This window comes from Tympanuchus pallidicinctus, unplaced genomic scaffold (assembly GCF_026119805.1).
Source record: "Tympanuchus pallidicinctus isolate F22 unplaced genomic scaffold, pur_lepc_1.0 scaffold5, whole genome shotgun sequence".
Lineage (NCBI taxonomy): Eukaryota > Metazoa > Chordata > Aves > Galliformes > Phasianidae > Tympanuchus > Tympanuchus pallidicinctus.
The window spans coordinates 10,041,461-10,056,523 of record NW_026294769.1 but is presented as its reverse complement, the minus strand read 5'-3'; the positions used below and the strand labels follow the sequence as shown (position 1 = coordinate 10,056,523).

Here is a 15,063-nt window from a genome sequence, read left to right as displayed (position 1 = left end):
AGTACCAAACAGCTATCTGCTAGGGAACTGTGCTGCTGTATTTAGCTGCAGAAAAGCTCGATGACATGCATCTTTTGAGAAAGCATTGTGTGTGTTACCAGTTGATCTCAACTGTCAAGTTTAGATTAGAACTTGAACACTCAGTTGGCTCTGTTGGGTGGATTTCTTCCTGTAATAGTCCTGTGAAGGCATATGTGTATACTAAGGGTCTATGGTAGAACAAAAACTATGTTGATGGCTACATGTACCAGGAAGCCATAGAAAAGTGAACTTAGTGAATAGTTGACTACTTGGTTCTTACCATAATAGACTCTGTACATCTAATGTTTTATGTAGACCAAAGCTGCAAAGCTGTGGTATGAAAAAAGAAGCCTAGCTCACAAAAAAAACCTGCAGAGTTCTTTCATTTTCGTGCAAATAGTGTTTCATTTGTGAAGTAAAAAATTGCATGATATGGTCCTCAGCAGAAATGCTTCTTTATCTGTTTATTGCCTAATGAAATAATGAAAGCATACAAAGAACAGCAATACTGGGTCAGATGCAGAGGCAGATGAACATTACTTTGTCCTTTGATTCAGAGTAGCGAGTTGCAGGTGTTTATCCTTTCTCCTTTTGGGCTGCCGGGGCAGGAGTTGTTTACTCTTCAGCTGCCTTTGGTAGATTCTTCCTGAGTGAATTTTAATAATGGCTTGTGCTTTGCAGTATTTTCTTCAACCTGTACTAGGAGAATACTTAATTCTGCTTCACACAAGTAGCCTAAACAGGGTAAAGCTAGGGTGATTCAGGTAATGACCTGGCTTATCTTCTGTTTATGCTTGACTAGCTTTGAAATATCTACTTGGTATGATTAAGTCACATCACCAGGTAGGGAGCTACTATTGGTATAGGAGTGCTTGTGTGTAAACTGAGGCGTATCTGTGTTGATAGTCTCAAACTGCAGTGGAACCCGTCAGCATGTCTGACTTGACTCTGTTGTGCTGGACAGTGTACAAACATCAGAAGTATGTCATGATCTTAATTTGTCACTGTGGGATTGCTGGCATGAGTATGCATGACTCTTGCTCAATTGAACCTTTTGTTCATGGGCACGGCTGTATGGGCTTGCAAACAGCTACAGTAAATCTAAAAGGGACTGTCATCTTGGTGGTCTGGACATCCATGGTTTGGGCACAGTCCCAGGAGCTTCCGAGAAGCTCTGCTGTCACTGGTAGCCTTCCTTAATCTCTTAAACTTCTAGTGACTGCTTAAGTTAGAAAAAGCTGAAGTGTTCAAGAAAAGGGGATTTCCAGACCTCAAGAGAAAGCTACTCTGTCTCAGCTGAATTCAGGTCCCTTTTGTGCAAAGAAGTGGGGGAGAAGGGAAGTGTGGGCGGTGCTTTATTATGCGTACTTTGGGATGTACTTCCTCCTGTCTAAGCCCTGTTTAAGATTAGCCTGACTGACTAGATAACCTTCTCTGGAGGAACCAGGATGAGAGTAGCAGCAATACAGTGGTCAGCTGAATAACATCTCATGCTGATAGATGTTCTTCCAAGCAAACACTGAGCTAAACTGCAGGCAGGAACAGTAGTGTGGGGACCCAAGGCAGTGATTAGAGAACGCTTGTGCAGACAGCAGAGCTACTGTAGTATGCAGCTGACTGATTCTCTGTTTTAAATACCAGATCCAGTGTTTTCTTTGATAACTGAAATACTTACGCTAGCACAAATAGCAGCAGACACAGTGTATTGAACTTGAAGGAGTGTACCTTGAAAGGCTTGGTTATAGATTGAAAAATGGACTCAGCTTGTCTGGGTTACTGATACATAGAGATAACACTCTCTATGAATGGACTTTGGCCCTTGGTATGATGCCAACATGGAACATTCTGCATTGCAGTTTACAAAAGGACATTGAAATCTAACCTATAATGCCAATGTTTGGCTATATAAAATTCTAACTGCTTTAAGAGACTCTACAAAAATAAACCATGCTTCAAATCCTTCTCACACTCTTGCTAGTCACTTGATTAAATCATCCTTGGTCACAGATGCTGACTGACAGAGAAAATAGTATGTGCAAACAAGTTTGTGAGGGCTAATGCCTCAACTAGCTTCTAAAAATACAGTAATAGCTGGATGGTACAGTAAGTTAAGTAACATGCATTAATTTCATATTGAGAGCGTTTATTGGAAGAGAAGAGGGATCTGAGGATTAAGACATGGTGGAACACATGACTTATGGGGAGCCTGGTTTCAGCAGTGGGGCAGTGATGGGCCAAAGCAGGTGCCTGTGTGCTTAGGGGCCTGGGCTGTGACTGTGCTCCTGACGAGGCCGTGTTGGGGTTGTGCCACAGCAGCTTGGCACAGAGCAACTGTAACTTTTTTCCCCTCATTTCTTTCCTTTAACCTCGTTCCTGTGTCTGTCTGATCTCTGCTGCAGCTGGCGAGTTGCCATTATTTGTCTTTAAAAAACTGACACAAATAGATTCTGGCGGGTCATGTGAAAATATCATGAGCTTTTAAAAATTGCCCAGTGCTTACCTTTCCTCGGCTGCCCGCATTGCATTAGCAGGTGTGGTTTTGTTTATGCAGGCCTGCTGCTTTACGTTAGCAACAGGGTTGTGCTGGCCCTGAGCGCGCCGAGGAAACCTTTTGCTCTGTGCTTGGCTCAACCTCTGGGCAAACTCTGCAGACCTGAGCGAGCGTTGCACCTTCAGAAACAGGCAGGGGCATCCCATTGCTGGCCTAGGAACTGAAACTTCTGCTTCTGAAATCACTGATTTACTTATTGTACTGTGATCTTGGATTAAACGTTGTGAATAAGGCTTATGGTTTTCAGCATCTTCTGGTGCAACTGTGAGGTTATACCAGAGGAGGGATGTGCTGCTCCTCTAAATTACTGGCAAATGCTAGTTAAAAATCTGTTTTAATTGAGGAGTTATGTGCTTGCAGCCAGCTGTGAGCCTTCATCTCTGAGATAATGTCTTCTTCATTAACCACTCTGTGTTGTGCTGTGAGTGCCCCAAAGTAAACAGGTGCGTTCCGATCACATCTTACCTCCATTACTCTGTAGAAGCAAGTACTTTGCCTTTTAGTAAGGGCTTTTATGTGTTGGGACAGCTGAAAGCACCTTATGCTTGCAACCAATAGCTTATAACTGTTTTTCTTGTTCCTCTTTTCATTTCTGTTGGTATGACCTGTTCCTCTCCTCTAGCATAGGGCAATGTACAGCTGCATCCATGAGTAATTTGTCCACACTTGTTTCCAGGGAGGGAACTAACTCTGCTCAACTGCATCTGTGGGTTTTATCAACATGGCAAACATACATGATACTGAGTTTCACAGATGGAAATGTACAAAGATGAGCTCTGTGCTGAGAGAAAAGATGCTCTGCTTTATTCTCAGTGCCTGCAAAGTTCAGCTCAGACTATGTACTGGGTTTGAAATAACTGAGGAGCAAATGCTTCAGCTGTGAGTTTTGACTGAAGCTTTTCCTATATAAACTTACCCACTTTTGCCCTTAGAGCTTTTGAAGGATTTAAACTGAACTTCTTGGTGAACAGGCTCTTTGTTTTCTGTGTGATTTCTGCTTCCTGCAGTTATCTTCTCATACTAGTTAGTCCCAACTCTCCTGCCTGAAATTTGAAATTGATTTGTTCTGGTCCAGGTCAGTGCTGACTGTGCGTTCCCCAGAGGAAAAGAGAACTATGGAAAGTGAGATCTGAGGGGAAGAGGTGGCCAACCTCCTGAGTGGTCTCTATTTTATCTGGCATAGATAGATATTATGTGCATCTTATCATATATTATTTATTTATAAAAGCCTCACTTAGTCTTGCCAGTGATGATAGTTCTTGTCTTATGAGTGCCTATGGATTCCTGAATTGGTCCCAGTGGTGCTGGCTCCAGAGGCACTCCTTTTAGGTATCAATCAGTTCTTTCAGCAAAGCTCAAATACGCTGTTTGAGGCAGTCTTTCTGAAGAACAGATAATATAATTTATGTAATATCCTATTTAACTATTTACGTTCTTATTCTCAAACACTGTGTACGTTCTGATTTTGAGCATTAGCTTATATTCTGTAAGCTAGAACTGTTGAGTTTAGCTCACAGTTGCATGTAGCTGAAGTGCTGCTCAGAGTCCATGTCCTTAGTCTGCTGTATACTTTGTCATGAAGGTGGTTCCTGTGCTTTGACATAAGTGCCATTGTGTATGTCATGGGCAGTTATGTATTTGTGCAATCAACTCCAGGTACATGCTTTTGTTTTTCTTTGTAACATTGAACTGGTATATACAAAGATATACGAGCTTTGTAAAACTGTGTACCAGCTCTAAATTTCCTACTTATATTTCTGAAACCCATTGTGACTTATCTTGCTTTTCTTTTTTGTTGTTGTTATTTATATTTCAATTTTCCTGCTTTTTCTTAGTCTTCATTTTTGGCAGGCCCTGTGAGAAACCATGGTATTTTAGACTTAGCCAAATTCAGTCTGTGTTAAAACTTCGTGAAACCTGATCTTGTGAGAGTTCTAGTATGAAAAAAATTCAGGTTGGCATCCAGAACCATGGATGTTTTTCTAAACTGAACTTCTGATTCCTCTCGAGGTTTGGTAGTTCACTACTGAATCTGTTTCAGTCCAGTTAATTAGTTACTAACCCCTAAGCCACAGAGCTGGAATTAAAGAAAACAAAACCCCAAACCTCTGCATAATTTGATGCAAGAAGAAACTTCTGTTGAACTGGGAAATGCATTTGCATTGCTATTTCCCATTTTGAAATGTGAAATTGACATCCAAATGAGCCATCAGCATAGTCATTTATTCTGGATTTGTGCTGCCTGTATTACTGTAGCTGACCAGTATCCCCTCTCTGTGCACTAACCTATTCTTTCCCCCATTCTCCAATACTGGCTTCTCCTTTGAGAGATACAGCAGACATTTTTCTCGTGTCAGTGTTTGCTCTATGCAGTGTAGCTTACAGAGAGCGCCGTGCCCGTTTTCATTGAGATTTTTCTATTCTTTTCTTTTTAGGACAATGTAGATCAGACTTCAGCTCATGGTCGGCGGGATCTGGTGGAGCCGGGTTTCCAGGAACCATCTAATCGCATGTCCCTAAATCACCAAGGTAAGGAATGATGAGTGGGAGTCAGTCTCCTTGAAGGAAAAGCACTGAGGATGAAGAGAAAGTTTTGCGTCCATTTTGCGTTTTTTCCTTCTAGTTTATGAAATTAAGCTCTGGGTGGTTGGAATAGAAGAGCTGGAGATGTGAGGTTTTTCATCACAACTGTGCTGTGAGATGTGCATGAAGTTCACTAAGCACCTACTTAGAAGAATCTGAAGTCTTGCAGCTCAAGCTAAGTTTACTAGCCTGAGCAGAAGGAATGTCGTCCTGTTTTTAGGGAGTACTGAAATTTAATTCAGCATTTGCAGTATTTAAAAAAAAAAAAACTTCAAAAACTCCAGACATCTTAAAATAAATAAATAAATAAATATATATATATATTTACTGTCATAGTGGGGACTATTTAGCACACCTTCAGTTTTTGGCTTAGAAATAATGAATAATGGAAAGTGCTGTCTCAATCAGTGAGCGCTCTTATCTTTAGGGTTCCTGATGGCTTAACTTGGAATCAAGTCCTTGAACCTAGTCTTCTAAAAGTTATGTGCTTAACTTTTCCTTTAAAAATTCAGTTTATTTGATTTGCCAAGGGCAGCAAGACTGGAATTTCATGACTTGTAGGTCCTCAATACTATTTGGGTTTCAAACATATCGAGAGTCTCTCACCTTAGATTTTTTGGTTTAAAACTTTACTTTCCATTGAAAATAGGAAATAACAGGTCGCCCCAAAGAAAAATCCAAAACTTAATAGCAGAAGCAGTGCATTGCAGCATGCTCTCATGCAGCACAATTCCCTTCTTGGACATAGCATTAATTTCACCTACCTTGAGATGTGCAAATTCTGGAGCAGATTTACATAGGTGATTTCTTCTGAAGCTATTTGTGAATATCTCCTTTAAATTAATGGGGTCATCCATATGGAGTCACCTGGAGTGTGGCTCTGCTTGTGCTGCTTGGAGTCAGATGTCTGTGCAAAATGGTCCAAACTAATTTCCAAAGCAGATATCTTTACACAGAATGCTTTTAATGGAGAATGGTGATTGTTACAGGCCTGTTTCTAAGTCAGGGCAGAGTTGTTATTCTCACCAGTTTCTGAAGTTAATTTTTCTGTTTGTTTCTAGTGTATACACTTGTAATTCATACCTGGCCACCTTGCTCAGGCAGCACAGCAGATTTGCCAGTTTCTTTTGAACATTAACTTACAGCCCTTTGCTTTTTACTCGAGCACTTACAATTCTGAACCAGACCCTGCTTTCCACAGCCTATAAAAATGGTGATTAGCTTCCTTTGAGGCATCTGAATCTTTTCTGCACAAACTGGAAAAAGAGCATGCAAGTGGAGACTGAGATATCCCTGCCAACTGTCCCTGCATGAATAAACTCTTTCTTGTGAAGGGTATTTCAAGTACGTGTTTCCTGCTGAATCATTCTTTTACTCAGGCAGATGCTGATTTGGTAGCAGAAAATACTTTATGTAAAGCAAAGAGTCTTAAAATACTCAGGTAAAACAAATGTTGGAAGTTGAGTGCAGATGGAGTGGTATTTTTCCTATGAATAGGTTAATAAAATTAATAATTGCATACATATAGAAAAGCTAATAATATACATTTTTATCTATAACCATTATGTAGTATTCATTTTCCAACAATTCTGCAAGTAAGTATAATAAAGGTACTAAACCCAGGGAGCAGGCATTAGGATTTCTTACCTATGTTCCCAAAAGCTACTTCATAAATAAAAACAAAATTTCATCTAGTGGAATAGTATTAACATTCAGTGAAGTAAAGAAGCAGATACACTTCAGCTACTGACTGAAAGCCATAGGAAGTCCAGCAGGCCTTTTTGTCCACCAGAGAAAGTCCAACAGCCAATATTTAATAATGAATAGACAGCAAGTCAAATATTTCTCAAGCAGTCACTCAAAAGGTGTAGTAAAAACTAGAGCATAGAGAAGAAAAATGTCTAACCTACGTGGCATTTCCTGAGGAATTAAGGAAAGAGGCATGGAAGTGGTCAGAATGATTATTTACTGTCTTTAAACCCACAGAGAGCAAGGGGAAGTAAAAGCATGCTTGGTGGGGGAGGGAAGCAATGATTTCATTTTTTTCCAAACGAAGGAGTTTGGACTTAGCCATGTCTCAGTTCTGTAAAACTTTTAGTACTTGCATATTCTTCATATTTCACAGTGACAGGGATGCTTGCAGCATTCCTGCCCTGTCCAGTAGCGCAGGACAGAGCTGGAAACTGTCATGGTTACTTTAGTCTAAATTCTTGCATTCAAGAGTTCAGAACACTGAGACAGTTCTGAAGTCCTTATTAGAGCCCATCAGCTCCAGCACTCATTCCCCCTGCCCCATCCCAAGGGTTCTACTTTCTCTCCAAGCATCTGGTAGCTCAGCCTTATTCCCCTTGGTTGAGTACCCTCGATTGGGTGCCACAGGAGTTGTTCTTCAATGTGCTTTATTAGCAAGATAAAGTTACTTAATTGATTTCCTTGTGCTAGCTAGCAGTGGCTTTGCCACATGAAATATGATAGCAAAATACAACATACTACAGAAAACTGGAAAAACAACTACATTTATTTACCCTTAGACTTCAGGGGGTAAGCTTAACCTGCTTGCTGTGCCGCTGCTTGTTTCTCTTCTCACTTCATACTTCTGAGCTTTTCTTCATTGAGGCATTTCAGGGCTCATATTTCTGTTTGGTTTTCTAACAAGCAGTAATTTATGCCAACTCCAGTCCCAGCAGTGAAGTTTATGGGCAGTGCCTTTTATTAATACTCAACGTACTTTTGAGATACTGTACCTAATTATAATTCAGGATTTTGAAGTTAGGCATAAATAAGATGCATTCTGTCACCTGAGCTTTTAATTGAAGTATTAATCATGCAGTTCTGGTGCTTTCTTTGTATTTTCTTGTAGAGATGATTGCCAGTATCTGTACAAATGCATTTTGCCATGGGTCTGCAGTGAAAGATTCATCTTCCTTTTTGTTATGCATTTGCTCTCCTAGTAGCTGTTTCATCTGTTATTGGATTTGATGCTTTTTGTCCCAGGAGTTCCCAGAAAAGACCTGAAGAGTTCCCAGAGGGAGAGCCTGAGCCGAATGCTGCCATGCTTCTGACTTTGACAGCAATGAGATGAGTTGTTAGAGACAACAGTAGGCTCACCCTTTGGTCTGTTTTGGCTGGTTGTGGTAGAAATCTTACCTACAGCAAGATGGTGAGCATGTTGCAATTGGTCAGTTTTACATGTAGCTGCTAATTGATAGGGAGCTTCTGTGAAAGGGATACCAGTCAGTGATGGTGGAGTCTATGTTTCTAACATGCTTCTTAAAGAAACAAAAAAAAAAAAAGGGCCTATGTAAATAAATAAGGATTTTTGAATGACTGTGGGTGTAGATGAAGCAGTATGGTTCCTCATTTAACCTAGAGAAACAATCTTGCACAGGCCTCTTTCACAAGCACTACTATTATTACTTGCTTTAAATGTGTTGCCTCTTGCATCTGTCTGGTGATAGGCATGTGAAATTGAGGTGGTTTTGTTATTAGTTCTGTAGCTAAAGAATGTGTTCAGTAAGCACCAGTGCTACCTCTGATATGCTTCAGTTATGGGATCCCACTAGGATGAATCAGTTATTGGTGCATCAGAACTAACCCTTTTTTTTTTTTTCCAGAATCCAACAGGTGCTGAATGGAAAATGTAGAACGAAATACAGATAGTTTGTTTGTTACAGACAATACCAAAAGCTGCCAAGACATTCGTGAATTCTCATGTGTTGTATAAATGTTGTTGTCATTGTCCAGCTTTAGAAAAAAACACCATTAGTGCCAAAAGGATTTACACTAACTACCATTACACTCAGAACTGAGCTCCCGCTTCCTGCCTTGCTCATTACAGTACCTTTGTCTTATTTTAGAGAAGGCTTCTATTGTACTTTGTGATGAATTTTGTTAGCACAGTTACTAGGAGGACATCCATAATAGCTCTGTGGAAGTTTGATTTCCCTAATTATATTAGTTCCCAAACCTATGAACACACAGAATTGAAACAAATTAAAAAATGAAAAGAAGACAAAGTAGGTTGGTTTTGAATACAGATAACTTCAGAGATCTGCATCAAGCTACAGGATGACAGAATAGGCTAGCTGATGGAGTGTCAGGAAAACTCTGCATGTACAAAAGCTGATGATGATTGAATGCAATCAGCGAAATGAGAATAAAGACTAAGAACAGTTTAAAATGTTTGTGTGTCACATAAACATATTTGCAGGTGACAGATTGCCTTTTATTTTTCATTAACTAGGGGATAGACAGTAAAATAAGGGAGAAAAAGACTATACATTAACTTGTAGGAGTTTAAATAAGTATCAAGATTTTTAAAATGGTATGTATTCTGCTGAAGCTACCCAGTATGAGTTTGGATTAAAAAAATATTCAAATGTCCCAGCTGTCTCATATTCTGTTACGGGGCAGTGTGGTAATGGAAGGACCCCTCTATCTGGATTTCATAGTACACAATGTGGCATCATTTGGGTGCCCTTGTTCATTGTTCTACAAGTGAGATTTTAAAGTAAGTGTAACTTGAGTATTACGGTATTATGAATGCATGCTTGCTATTCATGTTGATCGTCAAAGTAAATCTTAAGCCTATTTTCTAATGTGACTTATGGAAAAAGAAAGAAGTTATTACATAAGCAAAGATCGTGATGTGTTAGAGAAAAGAGTTTGCAGGGAAGAGTAGTTAGTTGCACTGCCAGAGCTGGGCTGAAGAGTTAGGCTCCCTACTCAAAGGACATAACACCATCCCTAGGGACTGAAGCTCTGTAGGTTTTTTGGTGATTAAGTCTTTCTGTCATACTGAAAACGATGGTGTTCCTACACTTTCTTTGAAGATTTCTGATTCCAGTTACTGCGGGAGGAGATTCATCAGGTGTGAATTTAGGGTGATTAGAAGTTTATTTTTTGTCATTCTTCCTAAATTCTTGCCTGAGGCTTTGGGAGGGGAAGGTCTGAATTGGTCATCTGGGTAGGATCTGGTGCTGCTTTCTAAATGTCTCTCTGTGCAAGAGGGTGTTTTCTTCTCTCACCCCTTATACAGATTTACTTGAAAACAAGTTGGCATAATACTAATATAAGCCTGAAGTATGCGTTTGATGACTGTAAGAAAATGCCCACAAGGGTTATTTATTTAATAGTGTCTTCCTTTTAAAACTTTTTTTTTTTTTGGTCTTAATCTAAGTTATATGTATTTCCTGCTGCCACTAAAGTGCAGCTAAGACTAAACATTGGAGTGGTTGTACTTCTGCATTCTTGGGCCAGCTTTCAGCTGGGGTAATGCAGAGGATCAGTGCAAAGTTATCCTCTTCTCATGGAGGAGGAAGGAGTGCACTTCTGGGCATCTTGTGGAAAATTTTGGTAGTGTGTGCTCCAGCTATTGGCAACACAGTGAAACATGAGATGAGGTGGTTGGGAAGGGGCTGAGGTGCTGCTAGGTGCATAGATGTGTTACTCTGTACATGAACCTGTTCTGTTGGCAGAGGTTAAATGCTCAAACAATGTATTTGTTGACTGTTGGCACGCTCTCCCAGAGGTCTATGAGCTCGGAGAGGTGATGTCATTGCCATCACAAATAGCTCCTGTGTTCCTCCAGTTGTGCTTGCAGGGCTGGCTGGCTGCCAAGCGCTTGTCTGCTGCTAGGCTGATGCAAGGCCAGGCTGGCTGCTGAGGGAGTGGGTAACAGTACCTTGCACAAGCTGGCAGGCATCCGGAGAAAAGCTATCAGGAAGTTTCCTTTTTGCCTCGATCTGGTCTGTCCCAGTCTGCCAAGCAATAGTAGTTCATCAGAAGTCTTCATTGTGCTAAGAAGTCGCTTTTGTGGCTGATGATTGAACTTGAGCAAGGTTAAGTTCTATTGTCAGTGTGGAATGTTGACTGAGGATGTGGTCTTGCAGGTTGTAAAGCTTGAGCCTAAGAAACCAGCAGTCTGCTTCAGTGACGGGCAGGAAACCACGACAGCCGGTATCCATGTGGAACAGTGCTGCTGTTCAGCTGATCGCGTGGAGCTCGAGCTCATGTGTCCACTTGGAAATGATACGCTTGAGGAAACTTAGATACTAGATGGAAAGCAAGGTCTCAAGATCTGGTTCTGATGAGGCACTTCTCCCATGTATTTGGGCTGAGCTCATTTCTTCATTTCTCGAGCTCTCACTTCGTGGTTGGCTTTTTTTTTTTTTTTTTTTTTTTTTTAATAAATGAGCCCCAAATCGTACTTTTAGTGTGCTCTCTCCTGTGCAAATCTATGTTCTTAACTACTTACGTCATCCTTTCTGTAAGCAGATTACTAAAGCAGCCAAGTGCAATAGATTTCAATATTTTTTATTGTTTTATATGTTGATGTATTTACTGTCCAACAGGTATGGGGAGACTTGTAGTCTCAAGTTGTCCTCTGCTTCCTAGGTGGCTTATTTCTTCCATTTGAGTTAATGGTCCATAATTGAGCTGAGTGATTTGAAATGCCCTCTTCTAATTTAATCAATGTAAGTTGACTGTAAAACCTTGAGATGAGCTCATATGTTTTCTGGAATAATTTTATTGCCTATATTTATGCTTACATTTTCTTTAGTAATCTGGCTAAATTTGTACTGCCAAGATGTTGAGAGAAGAAGGTTGGGAAGTAATACTAGCAGCAAAAGCTCTTTTGGTAGCTTAGAAACAATGTTTTTAACGTGGCTGAGCTGAATTCTTGCCAGTGCTACACTACCATCTTCCTGTATGTCCATGGATTCTGCTTATTTTTTTCCCTCTTAGGAGGTGTCTTCAAGTGTATTTTGCTTTATATAAGAACTTTTTGAACCTTTCAGTGAAGTAGTCATAGCCAAATGTCAAAACATGTCTGCGGGCACTTAAATTGTCTCAGCATAATGAACTTTCCAGCTAGAAAAGTTGATTTATTAGGTAGCCTAGTTTTTCATCACACCGTAACAAAAGCAGTTGTTCAGTAAAAACAGTGTCTCTCTGGTATCATAATAGTTTCAAATTCTAGCTCTGTACCCAGAATCAAATCTGAAGCATCAAAGCTGATTTGACAGGTAAAGGGGAGGGTTGTATTTGAAGAGGGAAACAGTCTTTTTCACTGCCATTCAATATTTCATTGCATGGAAGACTCGAAGGTGCTAATCTGGCTTCATCACTGCTCAGTTTGAGTCTAAAATAAAGATATTCTGTTCACTGGAATACAAATAAATGCAGATAAATTGCAATCAAATTCACAATACATGCAATATTTGAAATTACTATGACCAAAGAGAGAACTGTTTTCTTTTTTAAATCTCTGCCTACTTTAGTGAAATCAATATGCAGAGCACAGTACCTCTGCTGTCATACAGCTCCCCTCCCACTTTCCTGCAAAACTTATTTCTAAGAACGTCGTAACAGTGGTGTGGCAAAGTGGAGGAAGTTGTTATGCCAGAAACGACTTTCTCCCTGAATTCTCGAAACCAGCTAGACTTAGGCTTGGCAAGAGTCCTTTTACAGCCTTAGAACACCAGTACAATTTAGCAATTCTAGGACTAGATATCATTTTTTTCCCAGAATAAAATCCATTTAACTTCTTCAGATAAAGACCAGAGTTACTCCCACCCCCATTTAAAGAACACTGAACTGATTTGTGTTCTGCCTCTGATCAGCCATGTACCTTTGATCTCTCTAGTGATGGCAGATAATTTCTAATAGCTGACACAATGCAGCCCTCTTGTCTGCAAACAGTGCTGTTAGGCATGTATTCAGTTTTTAGGTTTTTATTTTCCTTGACCTTTGAGGTTTTATTTTTGGTCTCTATCAAAGTGCTGAGAGGATGGGGAACAGGCAGTGCAGCTCTTTATTTCCTTCCATTGTTTGTCCCGATGATAAAGTGTCTTAACATTTGGTTTCTGTCTCTTATTTCCAGTGCCTCAGGTGAAGCAAAATATATATTATTTTCTCTTTTTATGAGCTTCATTTCCTAAGCAAGGCTTTTATCTAATGAATAAATATAGAAATTCACTTTGCTCCCCTTAAAAATAAGCAAGTGAATACATAAAATCAAGCAATGTTTAAATCACAAACATTTTCAGAGTTAAGAAATAGAACGAGGGGGAAGGTAAGATTTGTATGCAAGAGGGAAATGGGGCATATTTGAGACATGGCAGTTTTCTCAGCAAAGGCTTCAGAATTCCTTAGGAGTCAGCAGCTTACTGGGCTTCCTTTTTACTTGTTTGCAGGTCTAAGTTAGAGGAGGAATTACGAGTACTAAACAAAAGTTGGCTGGTACTTGAAAGTAAAAAAAGGTTGTAATACTTGGCGGGCACAACACAATTACATCAAATTTAGGTTAAGCAGTCTGAACAAGCATAGAACTAGTTTAAGATTTTAGTATCATTTTCTGTATGGTAGGATAAATTGCAGGAACTTATGTACTAGAAAATTGGAATCATCAAATAAAGACAGAACGCATCTTGTAGCTGAGAAGAAAATGCCCAATACAAGTTAAAGCTTTAAACAACGTCTTTCTTAAAAATGCGTTTTCTAATCTGTTTATAAAAGACATTGGTTCTGGCAGGTGCTGTGAAGCTGAGAACTGCAGATTTCCAGGTTTTTCCAGCATGGAAATGTATTTCCTCTAGCTGGTTCAAACAAGTTGCATTGGAATGTGTTCATGGTCTATATCAGCAATTATAACTCCTCTCAGTTATGTCAAGATGAGTATATACCACGGTCTATTCAAGAAAATGGATGTCACTAAAATACTTGGCTAAATTTTTTGTTATTGTTGGGTAAACATGAAAGCAGTCTTTCATGCTGGCAATGTTGTGTTTAAAAAAGTGTTTCTAAGTTCATGATTGAAGTCAGACTTAAGGTAGCAAGAACTGTGTAAAATGACACAAGTTCTGATGACAAGAACGTGCTGGTAAGACCTATGTCTTTACATCCTCATTGGATGAGAGCAGTACTTGCTGGTGTTGACAGCTGGGCAAGGAGCTAGAAGTGCTTGTTCAACAAATTACCTCTTACATGGGATGAAACAAATCACTCTTGGTTGTCTACCTTTTTCCCATTAGCAAAATGAGGATATTGTTGTTGCAAAATTTCTGTCAAGTATGCAGTTGAGATGTGCTTCATAGGGTGCGTGCTGTTTTCACAGATGAATTCTTGTTTTGTTTATGGCATTAAGTTGGGAACCAGTCCTGGAGAGACATAATCAAAACTGAAGTGTTTCCACTGTAACTCTTCTGAGTCATGTGTGCCTTACCATGAAAAACCTCCTGGCCTCAACCACTGTTTTGAAGATCAACGATATTGTTTTGAGGCTTGGATATTATGTAGATCGCTCTGAAAGTAGCGTTTATTTCCATAGAAACTACAGCACGTACAAAAAGTACAGTGACAGTATTTGATAGAGCAAATTGTCAGCTACAAAACACTATTTTTCAACATTGCCATCACAGCTATGCATTTGCACCAGCAGAGAACAAGAGTCTGCATGCCATGTTCATGTAAAATAAATAAATAAATACCCCCCAAGCAAACAAACAAAAAACAACAACAAAAACCCAACTCTACAAGGCTGTCCAGAACATGGTTTGTCTTTCTTTCATTTGACCGTGGCCACTGCTGAATTGCACCACCCACCGCTTTACTGTGCTCACATCCATTATTTGGTCTCTGGAAACATTCAGGATGTGTCACTGAATGTCAGTGGGTGCCACTTCTTCTGCATGCGGGAATTCCGAGACATACTTCTGCTTTGTACATACTTCCACGTCAGACTCTGTCAGACTGCCCCTCTGATGCCATCTGTCACACAGCAACAAAATGTGATGGAATGTTGGTGGGAAGGTTCATCTTCTACTGCCATACCACCAACATCCACCTCTGATGTCACAGATCAACATAATAAACAGGAGACATTACTTCTAAGGCAGCTTTCACAC

General features: G+C 39.9%; 1 protein-coding gene across 3 annotated transcripts in view; it reads left to right on the top strand.

Moving 5' to 3' along the window:
• The window catches only part of GRB10 (growth factor receptor bound protein 10), a 138,901-nt gene that overhangs the window by 51,870 nt on the left and 71,968 nt on the right, over positions 1–15,063 (top strand). For all 3 annotated transcript variants that reach the window (XM_052703513.1, XM_052703515.1, XM_052703514.1), the window contains one exon: positions 5,008–5,101. In XM_052703513.1, the coding sequence (XP_052559473.1) occupies positions 5,008–5,101 (94 nt within the window). The remainder of the gene's footprint in view (positions 1–5,007; positions 5,102–15,063) is intronic.